The sequence below is a fragment of the Lathyrus oleraceus genome, chromosome 3 (genome assembly GCF_024323335.1).
Source record: "Lathyrus oleraceus cultivar Zhongwan6 chromosome 3, CAAS_Psat_ZW6_1.0, whole genome shotgun sequence".
NCBI lineage: Eukaryota > Viridiplantae > Streptophyta > Magnoliopsida > Fabales > Fabaceae > Lathyrus > Lathyrus oleraceus.
In genome coordinates, this window is record NC_066581.1 from 260,961,183 (window position 1) to 260,986,993 (window position 25,811).

At 36.8% G+C, this 25,811-nt stretch overlaps 1 protein-coding gene across 2 annotated transcripts; it reads left to right on the top strand.

The window, feature by feature from the left end:
• Positions 1-19,934: 19,934 nt before the first annotated feature.
• On the top strand, positions 19,935-24,770 carry LOC127126790 (uncharacterized). 2 transcript variants are annotated; one of them, XM_051055791.1, is made up of 7 exons: positions 19,935-20,201; positions 20,365-20,410; positions 20,720-22,451; positions 22,585-22,836; positions 22,963-23,043; positions 23,810-24,424; positions 24,533-24,770. In XM_051055791.1, the coding sequence occupies exons 3-7, from the start codon at positions 21,174-21,176 to the stop codon at positions 24,584-24,586; spliced, it is 2,280 nt and encodes a 759-aa protein (XP_050911748.1). In that variant the 5' UTR covers positions 19,935-20,201; positions 20,365-20,410; positions 20,720-21,173; the 3' UTR covers positions 24,587-24,770. The 2 variants fall into 2 exon arrangements, with proteins under 2 accessions (XP_050911748.1, XP_050911747.1); XM_051055790.1 differs by lacking the exon at positions 20,365-20,410.
• Positions 24,771-25,811: the final 1,041 nt, after the last annotated feature.

The window sequence follows — 25,811 nt, forward strand, 5'->3', positions numbered from 1 at the left end:
CGAGATATACATCTCGAATCCTAGTCTCAGGAGTGTGCGGTATACACCACGGTCCACTTCCATCTTATTGAAAAGGTCTTAACTATAAATTAATATTTTTTTGAGTTTTTATTAGAAAAAATGGCTTGACGTTGAATCAAGCGTTTGATGAAAGTTTGAAAGAAATGGAATAAAATAGGAGGGAGAAATGAATTGATTTGTTTATTGAGAAAATACTCAACGTTGGATCGAGTCATTATTTTTTTGATCTTTTGGAAATGGTTGATTTTATTCTTGTGTTAGTATCTAACTAAACAGTCAAACAAATAAAGAAATAAAACAATATAAAATCATTACACATCGGGGGAGTGGGGGTACATTTTGACAAATGGGGATTCAAAATCATGAAATAATTAAATCGGGCCCAATCAACAAATAATGCAATGTATGAGTGTAAGTGCAAGAGAACTGGCTCATTGTAAGAAAGCCCAAGAGTAAGCTATGTGAGGTTGATGGAGATGCTTAAAAAGCAATCGACTTACAAGGGTATGGAAATGGGCTCGACATTGAATCGAGAAAAGTGTGATTTTAATAGTTTAAAGCGGTTTTGGTTGGATGATGAAATTAAAAGAAACCAAATTTGTGTTATTAAATAATAATGAAACTATGAGTATGGGAGAAATTCTACTAAAACATAAACATGAAAAAAAATGAATGCTAAAAGAAATAAAATGCTATATATGGGCATTGAACCCACTTCACTAAAGACCATGAAACTACCCTATCTCCACTAGGCCATTTATGGTTAGTTATTATTTACAATAACAACTTGGGTATATAAGCCAGAAAGATTGGAATAAGAAAAATTAAAATATAAAAACTAAAATAATAATAAAAAAAGGTCTGTTGGATTACAAAAAAAAAACAGGAAATTAAATCCAGCCGCCTGGCTGTTGGGTTCTAGAGCTAATGGATTGAGATAAACATTAATATGTTAATATACACTACTAAATGAAAACATTATTAAATAAAACCTAGGAAGTTTAAACGTAACTTTTAATGGTTTCAAAGTTTATTCTGTTTAAAAACAAATAAAAGAAAGAAATTGGAAGTAACGTAACAGATGGTTTCAATGCTTCATCATCCTCGTTCTCTCCCTCGCGTCCTCTCTCAATCGCTCTCAACGAATCTCTCTCTCGCTCTCAACCTCACGTTTCTCTCACCCTCAATCATTCATCATCAACCTTCGCTCACTCAATCGCGCATCCTCTTTCCAAGAAATGCACAAATTTATGATTTTCAAAGAGACTCAAGTAAAAGCTCACCTTCGGCGACGACGACGGCTCAGGTAATGATTGAATCTTCTCCCTTCGCCTCTTCAAATACTATTTTTGCTTTGATTTTGGGATTAGGGTTTTTGTGGTGTTTTGTCCGCCTCCGATTTTCATCCTCCGCCTCCGAATTTTTTTTCAGGGTCCTCTCACTGATTCTCCTCTCTCTCTATTTTATGTCCACAACTTTAGGGTTTAGGGTTGTTGTATGGTAGAGTAAAACAGGTATCTGCCAACATCCTTTCTATGAACTCAGTTTGCATTGGCCTTTTTGATGCTTGGATTTCGGAACGGTAATCTGAACCTACTTACTTTCTCCCTCTGTTTTGTCTTAATGCCAATTTGGGATTTCTTTTTGAATTTTAACTGCCTTTGCTAACTGTATGTTTTTACTGCAGTGAATTTCTCTTGCAAAAATGAATTTTCTGGTTTCATTGTAGCTGCTGATAGAATCAGGCTTGGAATATGGTACATTCTTGTATTTTCGTAGAAGAAAAGATCCACCATGAAATCCCATGGCCAGGGCGAATAGTACCACGCATCTGCAACACCATCCTAGCCAAAAGTCAAAATAAATAACCTATGATATGCTTTCCCTTGTTGTTGGCAGGAACTCCAATGTCAACATATTTCACGACATGATAAGCAAATATGGGGATCTTTCCAAGAGCAACTTCCTTGGCTTTATTAGCGGGAAATTTTATTGCTTGATGTTTACTTTCAACTTTGAGGTTGGGTCTAACAGTGAAGGTGATTTCTGTTTTTTTTTTTCAGTTTCATTTGTGAAATTTTTTAGGAGGCATTAATTCACATTTTTTATCAGGTTCAACTGCTTCTAACTTCTCTTCTGTTGAGGTGTCAAGTTATTTTTGAAAGATGACCCAATTCTTCTTCAGGAGCCGCACCCAACTTAGATTCACATTTGTCATCTGGAGCCTTTATTTCGTCATCCAAAATATCGGTTCTGCTACCATCATCTTCTGCATACTCACTAACCGCCTTTTGCTCATCAATTTGTTAACATCAAGGATTGGAAGTGATGCCTGACGCTTCTTAGCACCCGAAGTTGCCATTTCTTGGCTTCCACCGGAAGAACTTCCGCCTCCATCTTGATGCATAGTTTTATTCAAACAAACTGACAGTTGATTTCTTGCAGGGTTCTTGTGTATCAACTTCCCAGTCGCTGAGTCATCTGTTGCTGTAGTAGTGTCATGGGTTTTTTACGATTCAGGCAGATGTTGTTGTCTCCGTTGCTGAAACCGCTTCATTGGTATTTGTGACAATGATTATAGTTGTAATTGTTTCTCCGAGGCGTTCTGTTGAGACATTCGAGCCACTGGAAGATTTGGTGCGACCTTGGTTTATGAGATGGATGTTTGGTTTTAAAAAAAAAATGGATATGGATTTTAGAAATAATTCGAGACTAATCAAAATGTCAATTTAAAATAAAAAAACAAATAAAAAAAACCAATTAAAATCAAATTAATCTATAATTTGTTAAAATTACTTTGATATCAACTCTAACATTTATTTGGAAATTAAAATCAATTAGAGTTTGAATCATTAGTAAAAACACAATTAAGATTAACTTGAAATTTGGAATTAGATTTACTTTGAAATTAAAATCAAATTGAAAATTAAAAAGTCAAATAGTTAGAATCCATTTTATAATCAAAAAACACCATGATCAAAAAACCAGATAATGACCAATGTTTATCAAAAAAATATGGATTTGGGAATGGATGGTTGCCTTTGGTCATGAATGTATGCAAATGAACTTTAGGCCAAGTGCCAAATAAAAATGAAAAAATGGAAAAAATTCAGGACCAAAATCGGGGTATGACAATTACGTTTGTATAATACTCCATTACTCAAAAAGAATTTAGCGGAGAACTTCCTCAGAAATTTTCTGTCATTGATGGATGCCCCTTCAGGGTATTCCTGAGTTTCTAAATATCTTTTTACTTCGTGGAACCAAGGTTTCTCTTCTACTTCATCAGCATTAAGTTCATAACAATATGTTGGTTCATCTAATCGTTCAATGGTGATCATAGGAGCTTCATTGTCCCATCTGACTCTGAACATAGATGACATGGTAGCCAATGCGTCTGCCAACTGATTCTCTTCTCGTGGAATATGTTCGAATGTAATCTCTTCAAAGTATGGGACTAATGTCAACACCCGTTCTCGATAAGGGATGGGATTCAGATGTTTAGTGTCCCATTCTCCTTTGATCTGACTGATTACTAAGGCTGAGTCTCCGTACACACTCAAAAACTTGATTCTCAGGTCTATAGCAGCTCTGAGTCCCAAAATACATGCTTCATACTCATCCATATTATTGGTACAATCAAAACATAGTCTAGCAGTGAAAGGCGTATGGCAACCCTTGGGAGAAATAATTACAACACCAACACCATTGCCCAATGCACTAGAAGATCCATCAAAAACCATAGTCCATCGGGATCCCAGTTCGGGTCCTTCATCCGGTTCAGGTTCTTCATAATCAGTAACAAGCATAACATCCTCATCAGGGAACTCAAAATTCATAGATTGGTAATCATCAACCGCTTGATGAGCCAAATGATCAGCTAACACGCTTCCTTTGATTGCTTTTTGGGTAGTATACTGGATGTCATACTCTGTTAAAATCATCTGCCATCTTGTTATTCTTCCGGAGAGAGCAGGTTTCTCAAATATATATTTGATAGGATCCATCTTAGAAATCCATAAAGTGGTATGATTCAACATATACTGTCTTAGTCGGCGAGCAGCCCAAGCCAAAGCACATCAAGTTTTCTCAAGCAGTGAGTATCTTGTTTCACAGTCGGTAAACTTTTTGCTAAGGTAGTATATTGCATGCTCTTTTCGACCAGACTCGTCATGTTGCCCCAGCACACACCCCCCATTGAATTTTCTAACACGGTCAAATACATGATTAGAGGTCTTCCTTCAACTGGTGGCATCAAAATTGGAGGTTCTTGGAGATACTTTTTGATTTTGTCAAAAGCTTCTTGACATTCATCATTCCATATTATCTCTTGATTTTTCCTCAGTAATTTGAAGATGGGTTTGCAAGTAGCAGTCAAATGGGAGATAAATCGGGCAATGTAATTCAAGCGTCCCAAGAAACCTCTGACTTCTTTATCTGTACGGGGAACTGGCATTTCTTGAATAGCTTTCACCTTAGCCGGGTCAACCTCAATTCCTTTACCACTGACAATAAAGCCCAAGAGTTTACCGGACCTTACTCCAAAGGTGCATTTGTTCGGGTTCAATCTCAACTTGTATTTCTTCAACCTCTCAAACAGTTTGTATAAATGATCGAGATGTTCTTCTTCAGTATGAGATCTGGCTATCATGTCATCCACATATACCTCTATTTCATGATGGATCATATCATGGAACAAAACCACCATAGCACGCTGGTATGTTGCCCCTGCATTCTTTAAACCGAATGGCATTACTTTGTAACAGAAAGTGCCCCATTGCGTCACAAACGTAGTTTTCTCCATGTCTTCAGATGCCATCTTAATCTGGTTATAACCTGAGAATCCATCCATGAATGAGAATACCTTGTGTTGAGTGGTGTTATCTACCAGAACATCAATGTGCGGAAGTGGAAAGTCATCTTTGGGACTTGCTTTATTCAAATCTCTGTAATCTACACACATTCGCACCTTACCATCCTTCTTTGGCACTAGTACCACATTAGCAACCCATTGAGGATAAGAAGTAACGGCTAGAAAACCTGTATTAAATTGTTTCATAACCTCGACTTTGATTTTCTCAGACATTTCAGGACGCATGCGACGAACCTTTTGCTTAACAGGATGACAATCTTCCTTCATCGGCAAACGATGTACTACTATATCAGTATCCAGTCCTGGCATGTCTTCATAAGACCAAGCAAAAATCTCTACATAGTCACGTAACATCTGAATCAATCTTTCTTTGATACTGTTTTCCAAGCCTACTCCTATTTTGACTTCTTTCTTGTCTACTTCAGTACCCAGATTTACAATTTCAATTGATTCCTCATGCGGCTGTATAGTCTTTTCTTCTTGCAGTAACAGTCTGGCAAGCTCTCCAGGCACTTCGCAATCTTCCTCACTTCCATCCTCGGCTTGGTAGATCGGATTTTTAAATCCATAATTAACAGTAGCAGAATTATTATCAACAGGATCCAGAGTGGATATGGATCTGTAATTTGTTACGTGAGTGTGTGTAAGAAAACATAGCTTATTTGAAAGATGGCAGGAAAGATAAAGAGCGCAATATTTGAATGCAAAAAGTCCATTGATTTATTGAATGTGAATATGCTTATGAAAATGACAAAACCCTTAACAAATTAGCTATTGTGCCCCGGGCATAGACACAATGCTTTAAGAAGTTCAATTGTTAATAATAAAAATTACAAAATTTGAAACACTAAAATAAGCAATAACAATTACTCCTGACTAAAGGAAATCGGGATAGTGTCTTCCGTCTTCCAATTATTGAGTCCGTCACCAATTGTTGGGAAAATCCAGCTATCCAAGTCGCAATCACTATCAGCATCTTCTACAGCATTAATCTGATCTTTGACTATCTTTTCAGAGCTAAACCCCGGGCCAAATTTATCAGACTTGTATGGTACATCGATCAGTTGACCCCAGCCAATACGACCACCATCTTCAACCACGGCTTGAGCATCTTTCAGAGAAATCATAGCAAGAGGAGCACGAATAACCTTGGGCACACGGGGAAGTTGGCTTAAGGACATGACTGGTCGGAGGAACTACTTCAAATGACTGAGAAGGAGTCTCAAAGAATTCACCATCCATCTCGACGTATCTGAAGGTATGCACACTACTGACAATATACTCTTCTTCTCCACACACAGTGACAATCTTGCCCTCTATTGGATACCTCAGCTTTTGATGGAGAGACGAAGCTACAACACTTGCCTCATGGATCCAAGGGCGTCCCAGCAAGCAGGAATAGGCAGGACGAATGTTCATTACGTAACAGGTAGTGTTGAAGACTTGAGGTCCTATCTTGATAGGGAGAACCACTTCACCATGGACAACACTCTTCGCACCATCGTAAGCACGCACCACAACGTCACTAGGTTTCAGTTCAATGCTTTTATAGTCAAGCTTATCGAGCACAGCTTTCGGTAGCACATTCAAAGAAGAGCCATTGTCGATCAACACATGAGACAAGGTGATCCCCTTACACTCAATGGAGATATGCAGAGCTTTATTGTGATTCTTTCCTGCTGGTGTCAGGTCAGCATCAGAAAAGCCTATGCCATTATCAACAGCCAAGTTAGCAACATAATTTTCTAACTGATCGACAGATGTCTCCTGAGGTACATGAGCGGTCTTTAAGAATTTTATCAACGCATTGGCATGAGATTCAGAAGATAACAACAAGGATAACATCGAAATTTTAGACGGAGTATGCCCCAGTTGTTCTACCACATCAAAATCACTCTTACGAATGATTTTCAGCATTTCTTCCATTTCCTGCTTGGCAACATCTTCGGTAGTAACTTCGACTGGTGTCTTTGACTGAGAAGGATTGATTACTGGTCCCTTTCCTCGAGTTTCAGGGGCGGGAGGTGAGATTTCTGGAGAGAAGATCCTTCCACTTCGAGTAATTTTACTAGTCCCAACAATGTCAACGTCATTAGGATTAGCAGAATTATCATCTTGCTTTATGCCGTGGATGTAAACATCACCTCCATAATTCCACGGAATGGCTTTGCTTGAGGAATACGGTACTGGGCCAGATGCAGTAATAATTAAGGGAGCTACCTTGGGCTTAGCAGTAATCTTCACAGGCACTCTAGTAGCGGTAATCTTCACTGGAACTTTGGACCTAGCAATCACAGATATTTCTTCAATAGGGTTTTCCACCTTAGGAATCTTTTCAAAGAGAATTGTACGATCATCCATCAGCCGTTGAATACCATTCCTCAACTTCAAGCAATCATTGGGTCGGAGTATACAAAGATCGCAATTTTCAGCACAACCTAGAAATAAACCAGCTTGCAATAAATTCTTCTTGATGATCAGGAGAGGAGATGCTAAGTCAGCTACATTAGTAATGTGAGAATTGTCATCCACAACATTAACAGTCTTGTCATGATTAGGCATAGGAGCAGTGATGACATTAGGAGTCTCCGGAGGATCAAATTCAATTTCTCCAGCGTCGATCATATCCTGAATCTTATTCTTCAACAACCAACAATCGTTTGTATCATGCCCGGGGCTATCAGAGTGATATGCACACCTGGCATTGGGATTATAACAAGGAGAAATAGTGTTGGGATTTGCAGGAGGATCTCTGAGGGTAATTAAATTTGCTTTTAGCATACCCTGCAGTGCTTGTGCTAAAGTCATATTGATCTTGGTAAACTGCCTTCTTGGCCCGTCTTGTCTGTGTTGGAAGTTTTGAGATGGCGGTGCTGCAATCGTAACTGCTCCAACAGTATGGTCACGATTTTTCTTGTTATGACCCCTTTGACCGTACACAGCATTTGATTCATTCTTCCCCTGATAGGACTTTTTGGTGCTTGCAGAGGTAGCCGCCTGTATCTTTCCACTTCGAATGCCACTTTCTACACGTTCACCCGTCAATATAAGTTCAGTAAACCCAATGAGGAACTTCCCAATAGATGGCTGTAGAATGGGTCAGTCAGTGTACCCATGAACATGTCCACTAATTCTCGATCAGTCATAGGGGGTTTGACTCTGCCAGCCAAATCTCTCCATTTTTGAGCATATTCTTTGAAGCTTTCTTTAGAGCCCATAGTCATATTCTGCAGCTGTAGCCTAGTAGGCGCTAATTCAGAATTATACTGGTAGTGCTTGTAGAAAGTTGTCGCTAAATCAGTCCAGGTGCGGATGTTAGAGCTCTCGAGCTGATAATACCACTCTAACTGTGTGCCAGACAGACTCTCTTGGAAGAAATGGATCCATAGCTTCCTATCAGTGGTATACGGCTGAATCTTTCTCACATAAGCTCTCAGATGCATCTGAGGACAAGACGCACCATCATACTTAGTGAAAGCGGGGACCTTGAATTTGCGAGGAATGACCACATCAGAGACCAGACCTAAGCTTTCGAAATCCAGACCGGGCGCCTTCTGACCCTCCATAGCTAGCATACGTTCTTCCAGCAACTTATACTTATCATCTTTCGGAGAGTACTGTTCATTTTCATAATTTTCATAGTCGTCCTCAGGGTTGAAGGGATCAGCATTCTCATCTTCCGAATCATTTTCTGTCTCATCTTCTTTATCCTTCGGAATTCCAATCTTGACTCCTAGAGCATGTCCTTTAAGCCTTCTTCCCGGGTTAATGTAACTCACAAATTTCTTGTCTTTCTTCTTCTCGAGCAATAGAGTCTTCAGTTCCTCCTGCCCCTTGGATAAGTTCAAGATCATCTCCTGGAATTGAGCATTCTGAGCCTGGAGATCCTTGACAGTTTGTTCGAGGGCCATTTTTCTGTTTGAGAGGAAGACTGTGAGAACATTGATCCTTTAGAGTACCTGTTATGCAATGTTATGTTATGCTATGCAATGTATGAAATGTTTTCAAGGACTTTTGGAATTTAACTTTGCGTAAACCACCAAAAAGGGGAACTTTTATTAATAATTTCTTTAATCAATGTTCATTACAAGAAAAAATGAAAGCTCAAGTCTCCCAGGGACGGCTTCTTTTTGGGCGGAGATATGCATTGAGACTTCATTCCTCATTAAGCTGGCTGGTGAGCTCTAATACTTTCTTCCTTTCAGCAAAGAACTGAGCTTCAAAAGTATCCCTTTCCTCTCTCAACTGGATCAAAGATTTCTTCAATTCTTCAACATTGGTAGGAATATCTGGATAAGGAATGATCTGAGGGGTACCTCCTTCAACTTTTGGTTCAACAATCAGAGGTCCGATTGCAAGATATGGCATGATAAGCTCACAAGCTCTGGCGCGTACCCATCTGAGATAAGGTTCCATAGGAATAGATTTTTTCCATCCTAAAGTACTTCTTTTCACCATGCCCCAAGCTCGTACAAACCTTTGACGGAGACCTTGAGAATTGTTGTCATAGTCAAACACAGTGCCTTGGATAATTATTTCATGTGGACCATCTCTTTGAGCATAACCAAACTGACGTAGGGCTAAAGCAGGATTATAAGTAATACCTCCTCTTATCCCCAGGAGTGGTACGTTAGAGAATTCTCCACAACGGTCAATGATGATAACATTTTCTTTGGGTTGGGGACACCAATGGATGTCTGAATGGGAGAGCGACATTATCCTTTGAGACCATTTCAAATTTTGCTCATTCTTCAAGACTGATTGAGGAAGGTGCGAAATAAACCACCTAGATAATAAAGGTACGCAGCACATGAGAGTCCCTTGCCTTTTCATAGTACGTGTGTGAAGGGAATGCAAAATGTCTCCAAGCAAGGTGGGCACAGGGTTATGAGTGAGAAATATCTTAACAACATTCATGTCTATGAATTGATCCGGATTAGGAAATAGCACCAAACCATAGATTAGTAATGCTAGAACATCTTCGAAAGCGTGGACACTCATAGCTTTTAGGAATTCTCGGGCCTTATTTATCAGAAATTTGGCAAGTAAACCCTTAACTTCACTTCTTGTTACCCAATTAGTTTAAATGTCGGACTTTGTCATGTGTAAAGCCGCGGCAACCTCTTCAGACCTCAGAATCTTTTCTAAACCACTGAAAGGTGTTTGATCAAGGATAGGTATCCCAAGCAACCTGGAAAATTCTTCTAATGTGGGTACCAACTGATAATCTGGGAAGGTGAAGCAATGATGTCTAGGATCGAAGAACTGGAATAGAACTCTCATCATATCTTCCTTGAAACCGGTGGTAACTAAATTGAGGAGATAACCATGTTTCTTGATGAACTGAGCATGATCGGGAAGTTCTGACACTAAATCCTTGAGTTGAGGAGAGGTCGCTACAAAATTGATCCGGATGGTCTTCCTGGAAGCCATAGCCCTACAAAACAGAGCAAAGTTAAATCCCTAAGTCCTCGAAATGGTTAGTATAATGCCATGATGTCATGATGTTATGATGTTATGATGTCAAGTAAGTAACAAGCACAAACAAGTCACACCACAATCATTCCTAGGTTTTAAGGCTTGCATGAGTTCCATAGGTAAGTACCCTCCCCACTGAAGTTTGGTTGGTTCAACCTGTCCTAGAATAGTAACCGGGTTCTAGAAGGATCTCAAATCATTGACCTTTCCTTAAGTCCACTTCAGTGCAACACCAAGCGGTTGACCAAAATTTCCCTAAAGTCCAATCTCAAAGAGTGTAGTATCGAGTATCAACCAACCCCAGTCGGAACCGAAGTCAGTTATCTCACTACTTTCTAATGGCTAGGATGAGTCAATTAGGGTTCTAAAGGTCTGGTTAATGCTTTGATGACACCACACAGACGCCAAATTTTTCCTCAAGTAAACATGAGGAACATCAGGACATCCAAAGTGTCACATTAACCGTAGCCATCATTTTAACCATTCCAGTATACGCCGGACAGTCGCGATGATCTCTTGCTACTTACCTAAGGTACACTAGATCCGAGTGTAGGATCTTTCACTCAAGCATAGAATACCCAAACAATCCCTTAAAAGTAAATCAGACAAAGAAACAATTCGAAAACATAAGTGATCTTATCTTTAAGGTAACCTCTCTTTTTAAGAGTCCCTAGTGGAGTCGCCAGTTCTGTGATACGGTGAACTGACTTTGTGTTTTTGCTTTGAAAAGCAATGTTGCGGATAGCAAGAGTCGCCACCGACTTTTCTTTTATCCAATAAGGAAAGGCGGAAAAGAACAGGAAAGACCTTGATTAGATTTTGAGTTCGGGAGGTACATTATACAAAGGGAAGGTGTTAGCACCCTTTGTATCCATGGTTATCCATGGGCTCTTAATTGCTTAACTCACTTATGTTTTCCTTGTTTGAGAAAGTGTTTGAGAAATGTGGTGTGTTTAGAAAATATTTTGAAAGGAGAGTTTAACTTTGTAATGATTCTTGTACGAATGTATACAAAGTGTTTATCTCGTTTGATTTTGAAAGATGTTTAGAAAAATATAACTCGGCGATGATTCTGGTGCGAATGTATACCAAGTGGTGATTTTCTAAAAGATGTTTTGAAAAGTGTGAGGTGTGAAAAGTATTTTAAGCTGTGAGCAAGCATTTAAGAGTTATACCTAACCAAGGTCTTTATAGGTATTTCCTATCCTTATGAGGGTAAAACTGTCCTTACTATTGAGAAGTAAGTAGTTTTATCCTTTGGATGTAAAGGGACATCGTGGGGTCGTTGATTGGTCATTGAAGGCAACATTTGTAAGGATACCTTAGCATTCGAAGGGACGATCATCATTTAATCATAGGCTACAACGAAGGGTCATCGAGGGACAAAGTCATATATTCGAAGGCAACGTTCGAGGGACAAGGTCATATATTCGAAGGCAACGTTCGAGGGACTATGATTTATCTTGTAGGGACATTGACCTTTTGATCGAAGGGACTATGACTTATCTGTTTAGGGATGATGATGATTTAATCGAAAGGGTCTTTGCTAAGGGTATCCCCACATTCGGGGGACATGACCGTAATATCGTAAGGCAACAAAGAGAGGGTTACCCTAGAGGTGCAAGTGTGGAAATGATTGGATTCAGATATATTATCTTGAATTAATTTATCTAAGTTCGATTATTTATCTTTCCATGCAATCCTATTAGCATACATCTAGACAGTTATATTCACAGTATGGAAAAATTAATGTGCGAAAAAATAAGGCTACGCTATTACATGGCTTCGGGATGGGGGTACATAATTTAAAAGGGGATATAAAATATCTAAATCTTAATTAACGAGTACAAAATTAAAAGGGCATACAAAATAATAAAACCTAATTAAACTAAAAAGAAAGAAATAAAAAAAAAATCCTAATGATAAATGAAATAAATAAACTAAATTTAAGAATGAATTAAGAATATTTTTAGTCTATAATAATAGAAACTTTTTTTTTATGAATTTATGGAAAAACTTAGACTAAATTGATAGAAATTTTAAAAGAAAAGAGAAAAAAAATATAATTAGATTTTTATTATTCAAAATAGCCCATTTTAATTAATGAAGTGATATATGAAAATTTAATTAATAAACAGCATGAGAAAAATAGTGGTGAATTAATTATAGTGGAAAGGGAGTAAACATAGTAAAAAAACTGAAAAGCCAAAACCTGTTGCAGTGAGGGGGGAGCTACCAACGAACCATGTTGGTCCATTCGTTATTTATTCGCCTTCATTAAAATATATATTAATGACACAACACCACCATGCATGTTACAACTTTCTCTATTACGGCAAACTACTTTATTTTTTCTCATGCGGTTTCTTTCATGTGAATACAACAAACCTGTAACTTCATCTTATATCAAACCACACACATAAAATAAGATCATATGTAATCATTATGCAATAATAAAAATAGCCATGCACAAATCAAGAAGCTTATATTATTTTACTCATGTATTAGTTCTCTTTACTGCAAGTGATAATGATAAAACAAACCTTACACATACATGTTAAAGACAACCAAAGATTTATATTATCACCATTATATCATCATCATCATTATTATGTAATAACAGCATGTGAAATAAACATAATCATGCTAGAAAAAACACACATATAATAATAATTAAATGGCAGATATAATTCTTTAATCATGCAAACAAAATTTCTCCAACATGCTATGACATATCAAGAACAGATGCATACTTGAATAAAGCAATATCAACATCCACCAAATCATGAATACATCATCTCAATATATATATATTAAACCAATATTATTCATGCATGAATTAAGGAGTATTGCAAGGTAATCATGCTGGATGCAAATTCCATAATGAACACTTACTAGGGATTTGATTCTTCTAGCTTGCTCACTGTATGTGTGTTGTTCTTATTCAGGCTATGAGTGCTTTATGGTTGCTTCTCTTTTCCCTGCCCGTGAATCTTCTTGCTTCTGCCTTGCCTTATGTATCTTCTTCTGCTGTATCTCTCCTCTTTTTCCTCTTCTCCCTCTCGCTGCAGCCATATGAAGTATTTATAATGGTGTGGATTAGGGTTTAACCTTGCTAAATATTTGGATCCCTTCCTATACTTTAAGGTTTAACCTTGCTAAATATTTGGATCCCTTCCTATACTTTAGGAGATTTAGGGTTTAACCTTGCTAAATATTTGGATCCCTTCCTATACTTTAGGAGAGTTAGGGTTTAACCTTGCTAAATATTTGGATCCCTTCCTATACTTTAGGAGAGTTAGGGTTTAACCTTGCCAAATATTTATTAAATACAAATATTATTATAAATAATGAATAATTTAAATGACTTTTAACAAATAAAAATTAATTTAAATTTTAGTTACATAATTGAATTAAAATTTAAACCTATTTCTATTTTTACTTTCATCATTTAAAAAAAAATCAAAATTATTCTTACTTATATCAACCAAAATTATTTTATAATTTATGGGCTTTTAAAAAAATGTTACTCTTATAAATAAATTTTATTAAGTAAAAAACGTGAATTACTAAATAAATACTATTTATAAATAATGACTAAATGGAACATGAGTCACTAAATTATAAAAAAAATAGTTAGTATAATTTAATGAGCTTTAACAAATAAAACTAATTTAAAATTTTAATTATACATTTAAAATTCGAATCTATTTTTATTTATCATTAAATTAAAACTATTTTATTTATATATATAAAATTTATTTATATCATACAGATAACCAAAATTATTATTATTTTTTATATCTGTATCACATAATAAATAAATTAAACTTTATAATTTATATGAGAATGCATGCTAATGAATGAATGCAAATGTGACATGAATGCCATGCATGAATCAATTTATCATAAAAATTAACAGGTAAATTTTGGGGTATGACATTGTCATTGTTACGAAACATAAATAAAGTAGGCACATATAGTTGGGGTTCAACTGTTTTGTCCCATCTATATAGTTCGTTGTGCAAAAATGCAAAAAAAAACTTGTATATTTTATTCTTGCGCCTATTTGCTACAAGCATGGGGTTGGTCGAGAATATCGTCACTCGCTGTAAGACCCCAATTTTGACCCTAAAGTCCATCATGCAATTTCATCATATGCATAAGCATTGGGATCATACCTTGACATCCTCCTTACCCTTCTTTCATTGGGTTTGTTTTGGGAGAGATCACCAAGCACCATGTGATTGTATCGTACTTGTATATTTATCATTTTTACTAACCAAAATACCAAAAATATGTCTTTGTATTTGCCTAACTCTTTTGTAGGTAGGGCATGGTCCCCATTGGTCTATCAAGTTCATATCTAGGGTTTAAGACCCTCATGTTTAAGAGCACAACCAAGGATTGATCCACAAAGTCTCTAAGCATCATATATGAGTCCCCATGATCTCTACATGTTATTTTGATCAATTTTTCTTCAAGAGTTTGGAGTTGATTTGCCTTGGAAACCCTAGTTTGTCTGGGTATCCTAAGTAACTTCTTCAACAAGTTTTCTCACCAATTGATCAAATTTATCAAGGTAAACTCCAAAATTCATCATCTTATGCATATGTGATCTACCATGATCCTAAAAAGTCAAGATAATTGCAAATTAGCAAGTTGGTTGATGGTGGTTGGCCAGATGAATTCATCTGATCAAAACTGGGTCTCCCTAGACCCTATCTCCTATAATTTTCACCATATGGAAATGATTCCAAGAGAAACGTTACTCTAAATTACATTACAAACAACTTTCATGTTTAAGTCTAGAGCTAATTTTGATTGGAAAGTCATTTTCTATGTTGAAACATTATAGGTCATTTTGTCTAAACCCTAATTTGAAAGTCAACTTCCCAAGGCCATAACTTGCTCAATTTTTATAAGATGAAAGATTTCAAAATTTCACAATCAAATTCAAGGTGTATAATTCAACTTTGATGTTTAGAGTGAAAGCTAAATCAACTTTTATGAGCATGTGATATGAGGATACATTATAGGTCATTTTGGACCAATACCATTGAGCAAGTGATTTTCCTAAACTTCAAAAATGCATAACTCTCTCATTATAAATCCAAGTGATATCAAATTGGTTACCATATTAAAGGAATTTTAAATAGCTACAACTTTTATGAAGACACATTTCTCATTTGGATCCCACATAAAAAGTTTAGTAAGGTGGAACATTGAGGTATATGGCTTGACACTTAGAAATTTTTTCAACATGTTGAAATTTCCAAACTTCCACCTCAAAATTCACCTTTATCCAAGTTCCAAATGGAAACGTGTTCAACATAAGAGTTATTCCTATTGATCTAAGCTTTCCAAAGAGTCCTAATTCATTCATTTTGGACCAAGTTTGCTAGGGATGCGCATGGTTTTAACAGGCCTACATCATTGGTGGAAACCATGCGCATTAATTTCAAAATCTCTCCCTCCTTTTAAAATCTTCTTTTTTTGTACTTGTTTTTTTCTAAAACTTAGACCATTTTGCAAACTAGAAACTTTGGCCTTATGCCATTGCATTTTAAACTTCTTTTCTTAAATAAACATGTAAACAAACTTAACTATACTTGACTTAAAGACTTCAAAAGCCAAAAAGAACTAACTCATTCAAACCATTTTTTAGGCCTTTGTGCCTTTCAAACCTAATTTTTGTTAAAAGCAAAACACCCATTTTGAAATTTGTATCACGAACTACGAGGTTTTGATCCCTCATTTTTATGTTGGTACGTAGGCACAAGTCCGAAGGTCTTGTCAAACACAAAAATTATAATTAATGAATTCTTTTCTCATCCCCCCATTCTATTTGCTTGCAAACATCATTTGTACAAAATACATATGCACACAAGAAATGGCTCCCTAGGAGTACCTAGGACACTTTGGGTGCTAACACCTTCCCTCTGTGTAACTAACCCCCTTACCTGTAATCTCTGGCATTTTATTAGTTTTGATTTGAAAACTTATTATTTATGGGTTTTGTTCGTACTTTTCCCTTTTCCCTTGGAAACAATAAAAGCGCGGTGGTGACTCTTGTTATTTGATGTCTTGCTTATCCATAGCTTGATGATCATGAATTTACCGCTACACCCGCCCCCGCCAACGAGAAGCCATTCACATCCCCCTACGCAACAAAGTAAGTTTATCTTAAATCTTCTAATTTGTTAGGCGTTATACTACAACTGACTATAACTAATATAATTTTAATCTTTTTAATCTAGGTGGTCAGTTCAGGGGATGAACTACAACAGGTGTCCCAAACACGGTGTAGCAGTCTATCACAATCTTTTAGACCACATTGGACCAAACGATGTATTACTACTAAACACCTCTCCTTTTGATTTTAAAAAATGATCAAATTAAATATCCTCTAATCATGTCAATTTCTTATACAGTTTATCTAGAGGCAGTATCTAGGTCTTGACCATCAGGTTAACAACGATGACGCTGCAAATTGGACAGCAAAAACACCAATATAGTTGGGGTTCAACTGTTTTGTCCCATCTATATAGTTCGTTGTGTAAAAATTCAAAAAAAATATACTTGTACATTTTATTCTTGCGTCTATTTTCTACAAGCATGTGGTTGGTCGAGAATGTCGTCACTCGTCCCGGTCAATGAGAAACCATTCACATTCCCCTACGCAACAAAGTAAGTTTATCTTAAATCTTCTAATTGATTAAGCTTTATACTACAACTGACTTTAACTAATATATTTTCAATCTTTTCGATCTAGATGGTCAGTTCAGGGGATGAACTACAACAGGTGTCCCAAACACGGTGTAGTAGTCTATCGCAATCTTTTAGACCACATTGGACCAGACGATGTATTACTACTAAACACCTCTATTTTTGATTTAGAAAAATGATCAAATTAAATATCTTCTAATCATGTCAATTTCTTATATAGTTTATCTGGAGGCCGTATCTAGGTCTTGACCATCAGGTTAACGATGATGACGCTGCAGTTTGGACAGTAAAAACACCAATATAGTTGGGATTCAGTTGTTTTGTCCCATCTATATAGTTCGTTGTGTAAAAATGAAAAAAAATACTTGTATATTTAATTCTTGCGCCTATTTTCTACAAGCATGGGGTTGGTCGAGAATGTCGTCACTCGCCCCGGTCAATGAGAAACCATTCACATCCCCTTACGCAACAAAGTAAATTTATCTTAAATCTTCTAATTTGTTAGACTTTATACTACAATTGACTATAACTAATATATTTTCAATCTTTTCGATCTAGGTGGTCAGTTCAGGGGATGAACTACAACAAGTGTCCCAAACACGGTGTAGTAGTCTATCGTAATCTTTTAGACCACATTGGACCAGGCGATGTATTACTACTAAACACCTCTACTTTTGATTTAAAAAACTGATCAAATTAAATATCCTCTAATCATGTCAATTTCTTATACAGTTTATCTGGAGGCCGTATCTAGGTCTTGACCATCAGGTTAACGACGATGACGCTGCAGTTTGGACAACAAAAACATCAATCATCCGGTTCACTGCCGTGGAGATGCACCAGAGTGACCACGTGAAATTGTAGTTCGGCATGCAACAACAAATTCCAAAACCTCCGACGTGTTTGGGAGATTGACATCAACAAAGAGTCGATGTCCAATGAGATTGTTTCGATTGGAGAGACTACGCTAAAGAGATGTGTCGTCATTAGAGGAATCGACGTCAGCACATCTTAAACGAACCAATCATACATGATGTTAGACCAACTCAACATTATATGGCTTGGTTTAGGTCCGTTACAACGCCATAGTTTGTGTTTGAGCCCAGATATTTGATTGATCCATGCCAACGAGCTTCGTCATCATATGCCCAACAACCAACCTCACACAATTACCAAACCCAAGAACAATGTCAACCCACCCAAACCCAACAACCAACCTTACACCATCACCATACTATATACATCCAACCACCAAACATCCAACATCGCAATCAATTCATGCCACACACCCAAACTCAAAACCAGGAACCAAACCCTTACCACCAACAACCATACGTAACCCCATATATGTCTATAGCCCAGATGATTCATACGATTCAACCTCATCCCACCACCAATGAACACCCAAACAATCCATTGCCACAAACCCAACCATTGTTTGACTTTCTTACACCACATGAACCATTGTCTCGTTTCCAAAACGATTCAATGTCCCAATTAGGGCAACCATACCATCCACAAACAACCCAACCACAACGACCCAACTACAACAACATGGGCACTGAACTCAATTACGGTAGCGCCGTTGGTGGCAACCCCCAACTATTCGAGAGAAATGATAATAAGTTTGTCAAATACCGCTGGACCTTCCACCGGACCTTCACACCAGCCACCATTGCATCATGTCAGCACTCAAAGACCCCAAACACCTCAGGAAAATCGTGGAAGATCTCGAAAGCAGGCTAACACACTGGAATGTGGAACAAAGGGACGTTTCGATCGAACAAGTCATTGATTTTCTTGTCAATTATTATGTATTTTAGTTTTATATCAGAATATTATTAATCATTTTTCATTTACTTTTTTATTTCAATTTTATATAATTATAACATAAAAAATTAAAAAATAATCAAACCATGCATCACATGCAATGCAATGACACATGCTCTTAATATCATAATATATGCGCCAATTACATTGAGTTGATCATTGACGCCTTAATATCATGTGCATTGACGCCTTAATATCATGTGCATTGACGCCTTAATGCAAGTAATACATGCATGCGCCATACCAACTACCAGCTGACGCATGCTTCAGAAGAATAATTAAAAGTAATTATATTATTAAATATTTTGAAATAGAACTCTCGTAATTCATAAAATAGTAAATTTTCATTGGCTCAATTGCACGGTTATTAAACTTTTCTTTCGGATGTACTTGCTCTATCTTATTATAGCAAACCATGGCCAGCAATAATATAATATACACCGAAAGTTTGAAACATGCAGAGAGAAAAAAATAAATGCAAAGAGCAGAAGAAAAGTACAGTACAATTCAAACACGCATAGCATAGTCCAATTCAGTTAACAAACCCGGGATATTGTCTCTTATACATCCTTTAGATCACAATTTCGGTCAGATTTCTTTCTTTCTTACTTTTTTTAATTACAACATTTTAAAAAACAGTATCAATCTCATAATAACCAGTCAAAAAGAAATACATTTTTAGAATGTGAATTTCAAAATTTAACCTTTTCCACCATTGCGAAATATTTAAAAACAAAAAAAAAAGCTGCAGAAGGTATGAGTGAAAAGAAAAGATAACCATGAAAGAATAGACAAAATGTACTATACACGATGGTGAGTGACAGAGAGATAAGAAAAAAAAAGCTTCTTAAATTATTTAATTACTGTATTATATTAAAATTTTAATTAGTGTTTTTAATGAAATAATTACATCAAAAACATTAATGGCAAAGCAAGTGGGTGTGTGTGCGGTGGGAATGATGAGGCTAAAATGCTAATTTCTTTTTTTTGGTATTATATTTATAAACATAAACATTGGACAGATGTTAATGTTATTGTGGGCACACAGATACACACACATGCCTCATTCTTCAACTTCACAATCACACCCCAATTTCATTTCCATCACCTAATCCACCACCCCTTATCTCTCACCTTCTGCAATTCCAACGACCCAACAGAAAAAAATTGTTTTTCGAATACCCTTTTGCTTTATTTATTTGATCGGAAGGTTGAATTGCAGAAGGGTTATTTATATGATTTATCTCCTGGTTTCTTCTGTTCTTCGTTGGTGCGTTTTCTGAGCTTTTTTTTTTTTGGTTTACTCGATCATCTTGAATTGTTTTGGACTTGGTTTGAATTTTCTTTTGGGTTTAAAATTAACTTTTTGTTGTTCTGATTAAGGGGTTTTAAGAATAAGAAATAAAATTGATAACTCCGTTTGCTTGTTGTAGATGAAAACTCAAGAGCTTGAGGGGTTTCCATTTTCTTTTCATCAAGGTTTTCCTTTTTTTTTCTTCATGTTGGTTGTTTCAAAAGAAGCATTTTGTTTAATGGCATTTATTGTTTTTACTTCAGCTTGATAGTTTGCTCAAAGATAGATCGTTTTATAACTTTCTTATATTTGCTTGATGGAAGTTATTTGCATTTCTCAGCATTTTCTTCCATCTGATTGTTGTTTGCCTTGAATTTGGTTTCATACTATGATCTGTGAAGTGTTGAATTTGAGATGATTGTGATCTATGTATGTGTTTTTGGCTGTGAACTCGGATGACTCGTGTATTTATGTGACTGTTCTTGCATTTGTAGGCAATGAATTGGTATCCACTATGGATTGTTTGGGCTTCATCTGCTGCAAGTATGGAGATCGAGAGATTTGCTCCGTCTGCAGTTCTTGGATATATAACATCATGTCTTTGATGACATATTCTGTATGCCATGCAAAAGAAATGACGGTTGCAATGTCTAAAACTCGGATTCCTCTGATATTTGCGTAGCATTGTATGAGATTCTTAGATGGTTTAGAATTACTTGATTTGTATGATAGCGTTCCAATTGTAGTTGTTAATAGGTAGCATTAGTAGTTGAGTTCTTAAACTTGTAAGCGAATAGGTAGATTGTAGTTTTTAGTTGTCTGGTAAAGGGGAAGATGGTGAAATGAACATGTAAGATCTTGCCGAGGGATTGCATTGATAGTCTTGAGTAAGTTTTTCATCTTTTTAGCAGTAGATAAGTTTGGTATTTAGTGACATAGATATTAAGGATGGGTTTGCCACAAATAATACCTCAAGGTGAAGCTTCTGAAAAGAATGAGCATTTTGGGGTGGTTTCAACTGGCTCGCCTCAGTTTTCGGACGCAAGTCCCTCTGCTATAAGCAGCATGAGTAATGTTAACACTCACGGGTATGCTGCATGTACCGTTGGATCCTCGTTTGATGGTTTTCCCAAGAATGCCTCGTTAGAAAGGTCAATTGTTTCTGATAAGACATTTTATAGAGGAGCAATGGAAGTCACTCCCAATGTCCACGGTTTGAAGATTGATACAACAGATATAAGTACTCTCCCTGCTTCAAAAAGTGAGCGAAGGGTTCACACTCCTGCTTCCAGGGTTGTTGGTTTTGAATCAGGTAGAACAAGTTCTTTAGCTGATGGATTCACCGATGTTCCGTCTGGAAATATCCATTCTTCTTTTGCTAGTATCTCAGCCAATGACACCGAATCCGCCACTTCATTGGTTAGGAAGCGGCTTTTATCTCCGCTGAGCAGTATGCTCTCCCCAAGTCATTTCAAAGGCGATTCTCTTGATATAGGACGCAGAAATATTGAGCCTTTCTCCCTTATTAAGAGTGGTGATAATATCAGAATGTCCATTGCACAAGATAATAAGAAGGCAAATATTGGATGTAAAAGCAGTTATACATTGCCTTTTTGGCCCGTGACAAGTTCCTCTGAGCAGAAAATCGTGGCACAAAGTAGAGAATCTGTTTTTCAAACTGATGGTCCTTTGCTGGATTATAGAGGCTTAAGAGTACAGGGTAGTTCACCAACTCTTAGAAGTGAACACTTAAGAGAATCAAGTATTGTGGCCAGACCTCAAAGTGGCATGATATCTGTATCACCTGCGAGCTCTCCGCTTTCGATGTCACCTCTTGGTCCTAGATTTTCTGAAAGAATGAAAATGGCCGAGAGATGCAGGAGGAGTGTTACTGAAGAGATAAAGAATTGCAATATAGCTTTAAGGAGTACAGATGAATCACTAGACAATTCTAATTCACGCTTTATGTTAAATCGTAAAGATGATGGTTTAGAAATTTCTTGCAAATCTTTTGAAGATGTTGAATTCTTGTTCAAAGATTTTTGTCCATCTTCTCTGGATGACATTTCTTACATGAACCGGCCACTTTCTCAAGAATCAGCTCCCATCTCTAACATCACGAGGTTTACTAGAAGTTTGAGTGGACCTTCAGTAAGGAGGTCTTTGGTCGGTTCATTTGAAGAGTCCCTTTTATCTGGCCGGTTCGCATCCGGAAACTATAGTAAGGTTTGTATATATAATCTAGCAAGTAATTGCTTTACTGTTAATGGTCTCGTGCATGATTCTATACTTTGGTTGACTGATAATTTTTACAGAAACTGACGGATGGTTACTTGTTTCTATTCCCTTATATCTGTAGAAAATCGATGGTTTTCTCGCCGTATTAAGTATTACTGGGGGAAACTTCTCTCCTAAATCACAGAAGCTTCCATTTTCTGTTACTAGTGTTGATGGAGATCGGTATCTATTGTATTATGCATCCATTAATCTTGCGGGGAATTCTTCACCAAACATCTTCAGAGGCCATTTTGTGAAACGGGGGCTTAGAAATGATGATTCACAAATTGTCAAAAGCCGTTTCCGTATACCAATGAAAGGAAGAATTCAGCTGGTATTGATATACTTATTTCAGTTTCAGTTTTAGCCCTTGTATCCGAATGTCTTCAATTGAACCTGTTAGAGACTAGCATCTTTTAAGCAAGAATGCCTTACTCTTTCGATTAATCGTTCTCCGCAGGTGCTAAGCAATCCGGAAAAGACTCCTCTTCACACTTTCTTTTGCAACTATGATTTGAGTGACATGCCAGCTGGTACCAAAGTAAGATTAGGCCCGAATGAATCTTTGACTATATTTACCTGGAAGTTTTTAATTTAGAATGCCGTTATTCTTCTGACACGTCTAGTTTTAGCGTTTAGACCCATCACAAGGTCTTAACATCATTAGATGCTCAAATGAAGTACAGGCGAAAGGAAATCATGTCATAAAAAACAAAGTACTAATTCCATAACAGAACATAATAAGAGGTTCAGGGGTTATGAAAATGCCTATCACTGTTTTGATGTCAAGTTTTGCAATCAGTTTCTGTAGAATCTGGAACTTTGCTGCAATGAGATAATTATTTCCACCATTCTTTTCCTCACATAGCTCTGCAGATTTTGTCCACCATTGCTCCACAACCTGTCTTAGATCCTTAGATCAGTTTGTCGCACTATTGATTCCTCCTTTCAATAGTCTTCTGTAGATTCTCCGCATCAGCTTTAGAACGAGATCCCAGATACAGTTTGGCATTGGTTGTTTCAAATATTGTTTGGCCTTCTTTGTCCCAATGTAGTTTGGCTTTGGCTTTCTCAAATGTAGGTCAGCCTATGTTTTTGACTTAGATACGACTTGGTCTCGACTCTTGTCCCATTTGCAATCTGTATATGATGACTCGACTCTTGTCCCATTTATCTCCTTTTTCGCTTTTTAACTTGCATTATATATGAATGTTTCGAAATTATATGCTCTTTTTTATGTTTTACAATCATATCGCATTTACTTGGTTGTATATCAGTTTCTGATTTTTTTGATTATAAATGAGCAGACATTCTTGCGCCAGAAAATCACTCTCGAGTCTTCCAGCACAACTTCCCCTCAGTCGAAAAATGGTTCAACCGGGTTGGACAGTGGAAATGACAAGGGTATTCCACTAGTGCAAAAGAATCACGACATCCCGTGTAATGAGGAAGTAATGCACACCGATGCTGTTGATGTTGTTGTAAATAAAACAAAATCTACAGATCCGAGAAACACAAAGGGTTCTTCTAGCTTAGGGAATTTACTAAACAAAGAGGATTCTTCCAAGCAATCACTAGACATGAATATATTGAAAGTCCCTTCCTCAGTAAAGCCTGACCATGGAAGTTTAACCGATGAATGTGAAAGGAATGAAAGAAAGGAATCTTGGGAGAAAACATCATGCAATGAATCAGGGAAGTCATCAAAGAATTCTAGTAGCGCTGGCCCGCTACGTTATGCTCTCCACCTCCGCTTTATCTGCCCTTTTCCTAAGAAGACAAGTAGGTCAGTTCAAAAATGTAGATATAATTCTCTTTCCGAAAAAGCCGGATCAGACACAGAAGGCGAACGAAGATTCTACCTGTGTAATGATTTAAAGGTTGTGTTCCCTCAGCGCCATTCAGATGCCGACGAGGGAAAGGTGTGTATATAAGCAATATGGTTTATCTCTGCATGTGAATATTTTCGTGTGCATTTTTCGATCTTCCTATAGAGTGTCTCACAATGTTTGTTATGGTCTATTTGACAGATGAATGTGGAATACCATTTTCCTGAAGATCCGAGGTACTTCGACCTCAACTGAAAATTCTAGTTTACACCATCTTCAAAAGCATGCTGCTTTTGCTGACCCTGTTGTACATAGTTACTTGTTGCTGGCCTTTACTTGAGGCCATTGTCCTTGAAAAAATAACACTGACCCTCTTCCTCCTGTAAATACTTCAACAATGTCAATAATTTAATGGGTTAACTATTGTCAATTGCTTAAATAATTATCACATAACATGATAAATGATGTTGAAATGCTTTGTGGAAGTTGATTATTGCATTGGATGGGTTATTTTCTTGATTGAAACAAGCATTGTGAAAGATTTGCAAGTGGTAATTAACTATCTAGAGTATGTTTGGATGGGGGAATGTTTTTGAGTATAATTTTTGAGAAAGTCAATTTTTTTGGTGAAGTAATGGGAAGAGTGATTGATCGGTGACTAAGAAAAGAGATTCAAATAACTGAGAATCAATTTGATTTTATGTCTGGGAGGTTGATTATAGAAGTGATGGAGTTGTATCGGATGGACTAATAAGACTTGTACTTAATTTTTATTGATTTGTAGAATGCGCGTGATAGAGTGCCTAAAGAGATTTTGTGGAAAATCTTAGAGAAGAAAGGAGTTCGGATTGCATATATGTGAGCTATAAAAGATATGTATGAAAGAGTATCGACTAATATGTAGGCACAAAGTGGAGAGACAGGATTTTTTCATTACAATAGGATTACACCAAAGTTCAATCTTAAGCCGTTAGTTTTTTACTTTAATTTTGGATGTATTTACAAAGGGCATCTAAGAGCTAGCATTGAGATGCATGTTTTTTTTGTAGATGCTATGGTCTTAGAGCGTCGAAGGGGAATTTAATTGAGAGGTGGGAGACTTGGAAAGAAGCTTTATAATCGTATGACTTTTACCTGAGTAGAAATAATATGGAACGTAAGTTCGGCAAAAGGAGAAATGTTTCTAACCTAGAGATGAAAGTTAGAGACCATATCATCTCACAAGTCACACGGTTTAAATATCTTGATTCCATAATATCAACCGATGGAAAAACAGAAGGGAATGTAATGAAGAAAGATTTTAAGGATTTTATGTGATAGAAAGGCATCGCTGAAGTTGAAGTTGAAGTGAAAATCTTATTGGATTGCGGTAAGATCTGCGATGTTGTATGAGATAAAAAATTAAACGTTTAAGAATCTACACGAGAATAAAGTAAATGTAACAAAGATGAGGATGTTGTGTTGAATGTGTGGTAAAATT